General features: G+C 43.3%; 1 protein-coding gene across 3 annotated transcripts in view; it reads left to right on the top strand.

The window, feature by feature from the left end:
* The first annotated feature begins 822 nt into the window (after positions 1 to 822).
* Positions 823 to 6,495, top strand: part of LOC120733149 (C-type mannose receptor 2-like) — a 7,866-nt gene continuing 2,193 nt past the window's right edge. The window contains exons 1-3 of one of the 3 annotated variants that reach the window (XM_040031219.1): positions 823 to 911; positions 1,509 to 4,125; positions 4,401 to 4,454. In XM_040031219.1, coding sequence (XP_039887153.1) covers positions 4,418 to 4,454 — 37 coding nt within the window. In that variant the 5' untranslated portion in view covers positions 823 to 911; positions 1,509 to 4,125; positions 4,401 to 4,417. The other 2 variants (XM_040031217.1, XM_040031218.1) reach the window with 2 other exon arrangements.

Below are 6,495 nucleotides of genomic sequence, written 5' to 3'. Positions count from 1 at the left end.
TCTTTGAATCCGTACTTTCTGTACCGGAATCAGAGCCGCTCGACAGCTCACGCGCGTGCCTTTTGAGGCACGAGGCAGCGTGGCAAACCATGCGGTGCAGCTTTTTAATATTACTACATTTGCCGCTGACATAAACGGCGGGGTCTTGCGGGAGATCGGGGCTTTCTCTAACGAGTTTGACCGTTGAGCTGACCTTTTCGGAGATCTCTTCCTCAACCATCCGTGTCAGCTCGTCGGTGCTCTCAGGTCGCTGTTCCGGGACGTTAAGAGCGCCGGCGATGGCGGCTGAGATGGAGTCTCCGAGGGACGGGCTTATTTTCCCCGCACCTAAAGGCTCCGGATCTTCCTTCATCATGCGATCCTGAATAACAGGAAGGGCATTTTTGAGGATTCTGCTAGAGGCGGTCTGAATGATTTCACAAATCATATCAGCGAGCACCGCTCGGACGCCTGAGTCGCATGTGCCACTTTCTATCATGCTCCACTCAGCTCCAGAGAGCCTTTGGAAGCACCTGTTGAAAGGTGGCATAATCTGGTCTGGTGTGACCACGACTGTATTTTCGTTTTCGCTGCGTGTTGACATGGTTGTATCGCACATTAGATTTTCTGGGTTTGAGAGAACAGCTGGATAATTTCCTTGTTGGGAGAACGCCGACTGTTGAACATTTGCAAACAGATGAGCAGTGATGTTTCTGTGTGAGCGCTCCTATTTAAAGCTTTCCCTGCCTGTGACGTGGCTGTGACGATCGAAGCAGAAGCTAATTCCTTTGATCTGCCAGTGACGCCACACAGAACGCACGAGCGCACGGATAGAAGCCGCGCCCTCACCATATCCCAGGATACACTGCGAGTCAGCGGTTGAAGAAAAATGGCGGACGGCCGAAGTGACGCGCAGAAATACCGTCTTCAAAGTGAGCGCGGCGCTTTTGTCCCACTGCAAATATACCGCGGAACAAATGTTAGCATAATGAGAAGTCTTAAAGTCGCATTTAGCGACCCTTCGGCTAAGTTACGTGACGTTAGTGAGGTCGCGTTTAACGCGCTCTTTCTCCGTTAGTTCGTTCAGGTTTCTGCCGAAGCTCCGTCTGGTTGTCGCTGTGAAGCCAAACGTACTTAAACGGTTCAGGAAACACCGAGCAGACGGTTGAGCAAATATGTGGCCCGCGAACTGCGGTGAGGACGCAGACTCAAGCATGCTGTGCTGCAGTTTGTCCTTAAAGAGCTCTCATCCTGTTTAAAGCGCTAACAATGAGACAGACAGTAGATGGAGAAGTCCTCCTGCTGTTTCCTGCTGTTGTTGTCAGGCTTATATCAAACAACCCGAGTCTGTCACCTTTGTTATAAAGACCAACACTCTGCAGGATCCTGTTTCTCTCTGATTCAAACACATAAAGTGTGTCTGTGTGACGATAAGAGAAAACGGTGTTTTCATCCTGCAAGTTCACACAGATTTGATAAACTTCTGCTGCTTTTGTTGCTGACTGCTGTGGTTGATTTCCTTCTGCAAGTGTCCAGAGTCAGAAGAGCCTGAGAAGGTGAGAGGAGACGGAGGCTCTCCACCCCTGATGAGACACCAGGACAGATCCAGGACAGTGTGTGAGGAGGAGGAGGAGGAAGAGGAGCCAGCAGCAGCTGAGAGATGCAGAGGAGAGCAGACAGCTCTCTGTAGTTGAGGGACTGCTAAAAACACTGAAAACACTTTTATATTTGCTTCCTGTATCTGCAGAAGCATCTCCAACACAACCTGTAACAGCTGCATACAGGAACCACTCACTGCTGTTCGTCCTGCAGGATCTGACAGGGAACCAAGGAAAAATAAGGGAACCACAGACAACTTTGATAATGCTTTGATTTATCCAGAATATATGTAGTTCAAATATTGTTTTCATCAGTGGGATTGTGCTGGTTTCAGTGGGGAAAGTGTGCAGCTCATTTAGACACAAAGTTGTCCCTTCATAAAGTGTGTCAGTATTTTCTAAAGATGTTTCTGTATCATCTCTCTGCTGTTAGAGCCTCCAAACATCAGCCTGCTTATGCTCTCACATCTGCAACATCTGAAGTGAATTATGCTGCACAGTTTTGTCATCAATAAGAGAAGATTTACTGCATCAGTTTGTCTTCATTTCATCTGAAACACACACGGATCAAATCTCTGACTTTATTTTTGGGATATTGCCCTTAAATGTAACTAAAGCTTTCACACAGGGCTCATAAATGATATGAAATAGAAATAAATACCTTGAATTTTGACTGAAATGTCATATTTGATTCCACCACTGAGCTTTCTTTGTGCAGAATCAGAATGGGTTTTATTTCCAAATGTTGAGCAGCTTTACAACATTAGCAAATTGCTGCTTAGTGCAAAACACACTGTCAGACAACGCTGAAAGAAAGCAAAAATGAAAAGTGCTCAGTAGATGTATACATGATAGCAGGTGGTGCTCAGTGCAAGCATGGAGTGATGCAGTGAACAGTGTAGGCTCACTGTGTTCTGTATCTAGTAAATATCAATGATGTCACTCCTGATACGTTTGTACCATCAAACTGAAATGAGACTAGTGTCAGCAGCTACACTAGCAAACTGTTTTACTAAGCTTAGCATCATTGTTGTCTAAGGCGACTCAGCGCATGGCTGTAATGTTCTCTCACGCAGCTGAAACGACAGTTTTCACATAGAAAACAGTTTAACTCAGAACTGGGTGCTTTTGTGTTGAATCGTTTTCATGATGTCTGTTTGTCGGCTGCGCTCGCACAGGATGGAAATACAGGTTTAAAAAGACCTCGAGTCCTTTTTCATGTACTCGTGGTGGCTGCAAGTACTCAAACCTTCAAAACACAAAACTAGAATGTTGCCAACTGGTTGTTAAAGAGAATAATCCAAAGCAGACTTCAGGTTTACCCTCATTTCTGATCTTCTCTTGATCTTACACATCATCAGATATGAGACCGAGTGCTCTGTCATGTGGATAGTCAAGTTTTCTGAGTCCTAACAAGAAGGAAATCTAAAGGTTTCCATCGAATGAAACTAAAGACTGAAAATAAATAGAGGAGCGCTCTCTCCTTCCTCGGCACCGCCGGCGTCGAGCAGAACAGACCCACGCTGACTCCCGGCAAAGGTGGACTTCTCCGTCACCACGGGCAACGAGCTGGCATCCGGCTGCCGTGGCAACACCGTTCACCGTGTGATCACTGCAACAGGTATGTCTTGTATCAACATGACCACCTGCAGCACATCCAATAATGATATTTAACCAAGTTTATCTTTTGCATTTCTTGGTGTTTCTTTGTGAAGCACTTCGTGATCTTCGCATCGTGAGGCGCTACACAAACCACATTTTATTTTCTTTCAGTGAAATTTAGTGGTGACTTTAAAATCAGTGCATTTTATTTGTCTGTGACTGAGCCTCCATCTTTGGGAGTGGTGCTGTGTGAGACTCTCAAAGCACGTTTTGCACTTTTAGAGGAGATGCACTAAAACTGTAACATCATTAAAAAGACGCTGAAGCCAAACAAACAAAGAACAAAATAAAAACTGTTTGTTGTCTATGATTGGAACTGACATGTGAAATGTGTCGGGTTGTGTCGTCATCATCACAACATTATTCAAATAAGACTGAAGTGGTCGGGCAGAGAATCAGCGCTGTATCCATGCAAACACATGCACAGCAAGCAAACCTCGGCCTTGAATTAAAATGAAGACGCAAACATTTCCAAGTGCGTCCATCTTTGCTGATGATGCAGCAGACACGCTGACCTCCAGTCAGGAGGAGGAGCATGTTCTTCCTCTCACAGACACTGAAGCCTGAAACCGAACGGCCCGTTTACTGCGTTTAACCTCAGTCCTAGTTTCATGGTTCGACGCCTGTGACCTCGTTTAGCTCCAGTTCACAGCCCGTTCTGCCAGACGTCAGTCTGTTTGCATCTGTACTAACTTTGAATAAGTCATCTTCAGTTAAACGACTCTGAGCATCTTTAATCAAATGCACTTTAATGACCACTGGGCTGCTTTCTAAAACCACTTTTACAAAGTCTCTGATGGACGTGGGAGGAGGAGCGAGGATGACATTTATATCAGATGAAGAGTTCTGACTGTGTCACAGCTGCACAGACGTCTCATCGTGTCGGGTATGTTCTGCATATGTTTGGTTTATTTGATAATCTCACACATTCATTGTCTGGTATTCTAATAAACAAAATGATGATAATTGAAGGAAGACAACATTTTTAAAGTTGAACGTTTCAAATGTTGAATATGTTTGATAGTTTTGTTTGAATGATTAGATTAGATAGAAATGGAGTGAATGACAGAGACAGCTGCCTCTTTGTTGATGCTGCTTTAAGTGTTATGATTAATAATGAACGAGCAGCTGCAGATGAGATTCATGAGGACGTCTTCACAGTTTTTCAGCTCTCAGTCATGAAGAGGTGTGGACTGATCCTGCTGCTGCTCTCAGGTCTGTGAACTCATCTCAGTCGCCTCATTTACAGTTTGAATAAAACGTTTGATATCAGAAAGTCAAAGAAAGCACAAAGTGAACTGCTCCATAGGGATTATTTTAAAGGTGTCTGTAAACGAGCTTCAAGCAGTCACAGGAACACTCGTACAATCTCCAAAGACCTTTGTCATGTCAACTGAACTTCTAAAGGTTTCTTTGGGTCCAGTTAGAAGTTTGATTGACAGTTTAATAGTCGGCAGTTTGTAACAGTTTGTATAAAGTGAAGTAAAAGAGTAAAGAAAGAAAGGAGGGAAGAGTCAGTGCATGAACGTGGCTGTTTGTGTGCACTGCTGAGAAAAACACGTCTTGATTTTATTTTCTGTGTAGAAATCTGACTGAAAGCCTGAAACGCTGCAAACCCGTCAGCCCGCTGAAAAAGATCCTGACTGCTTTTAGCACGTCCGTGTGCACGTTAGAGCAGGGCGATATGGCCAAAAATATTTATCACGATATAAATTTGAAAATTTGCGATAACGATATAACTGACAATATAATTGATGTGAGACAAAATACAACTCCACAACTTTGCTAGCGCACAAAAACCCATCCATTTATTTTCACTTAAACAAGCAGCTGTTTTATGTGCATTAAAGCTATTTAACAATGCAAATGCAAATTCTTTGCTGAAAGTTTAACCAAAAGGCATTTCCAGTAGAAATGGGCTGACATATCCTGAGCATAACCATGTATAATATCCACCAAAGTTAAAAAGAGGAGCTTTGCAACATTAAACTGCAGTGTGCCAAATAAAAAAGTCAAATATGTATTTTTCGGACCATAAGGTGCACGGGATTATAAGACACATTAAGGGAAACAAAGCAGTCAGATAAATCAAACTTTATTCAACTCATTCTTCTTGCTTCCTCCACTTCTATACCATCGATTCATTAATGCTGTTTTCTATCACAGCTGCTCTATTCCCATGTTGTTGCAGTATATTAATGACTAACCTCGTATTGTGGATGGATTATCTCAGTTGTTCTCCTGACGAGTTTGGTCCGTTTACAGCATCCTGCCATGCGACTGTATTTGTCTCTAACCATCAGGAACCTTCACGTTAACTTTTATCGAGTGGAAAAGTGTTAGCGTTCATCCTCCAGCTTCAGTGTTTATGCTATGCTAACATAGCTGTGTTGCTAACGATCACGTAGCACATCATTATATACCAGCTAGCCCAACTTCAGTAACTTTACAAACGTCACAGCTGTTTAGTTTCCTGTCTTCATTTATGTTGGAAGTGATAGCAGAGCAGTATGTTTGAACTTTTTCAGAAATCTCTCAGTCAGAACAAGCGAAACTAGCGAGCTAACTTCCGCTAGCTTCCTGCTAACTTCTAACTCTGTTAAATGTAATAAATTCTGTTTTCATGGATGCTTGGATGCTAAACTTCATAGTTACACCTGGTAAATCAGCAATGCTGATCGTTTTATTAAAGATGAAAGAATTTAGACAGTTTTTAACTCTCAGTGACGCTGCAGTGTTTGTTTGATTTTGGGACCTGAACGATCTGACGGACAAACACCAAACCAGTTCCACATCACTGAAGTTGCACCATTTTTACAAACCTATTCTGGTTCATCCGTTTCACTCAACGATCTGCTTTCCCCCTTCTCATTCTCCGTTGCCATGTGCGTATGAAAACAAAGGCACTGCACATGCGCGTTTTACCCATATTCTGTTACGATATTTCATTTTCTTATCGTTGCCTAACATTGTACCGGTATTACCGTGAACGGTATAATATGGCCCAGCCCTAGTGCACGTGTTGTTCAGCTTTGAGCCTCGACCACTAACACGTCGTTTTCCTTCATTGTGCACACTGAAGAGGAAAAATCGTCCAAATACATGTGCAATAAGGCCAGAGTGAAAAACAAACTTAGCACTGTTAAAGCAGCTTTTTAAGCTGATGTGAGAGTTTCGCCCTGGAGCAGGAAACCAGTGTGTAGGTGTCCACAGGCACCGTTAAAACAGCTTTTAACCAGTACACGAGTTACACATC

This window comes from Simochromis diagramma, unplaced genomic scaffold (assembly GCF_900408965.1).
Source record: "Simochromis diagramma unplaced genomic scaffold, fSimDia1.1 OVJJ01000361.1, whole genome shotgun sequence".
NCBI classification, from domain to species: domain Eukaryota; kingdom Metazoa; phylum Chordata; class Actinopteri; order Cichliformes; family Cichlidae; genus Simochromis; species Simochromis diagramma.
The sequence above is the reverse complement of the archived record's forward strand: the minus strand, read 5'-3'. Positions and strand labels throughout refer to the sequence as shown.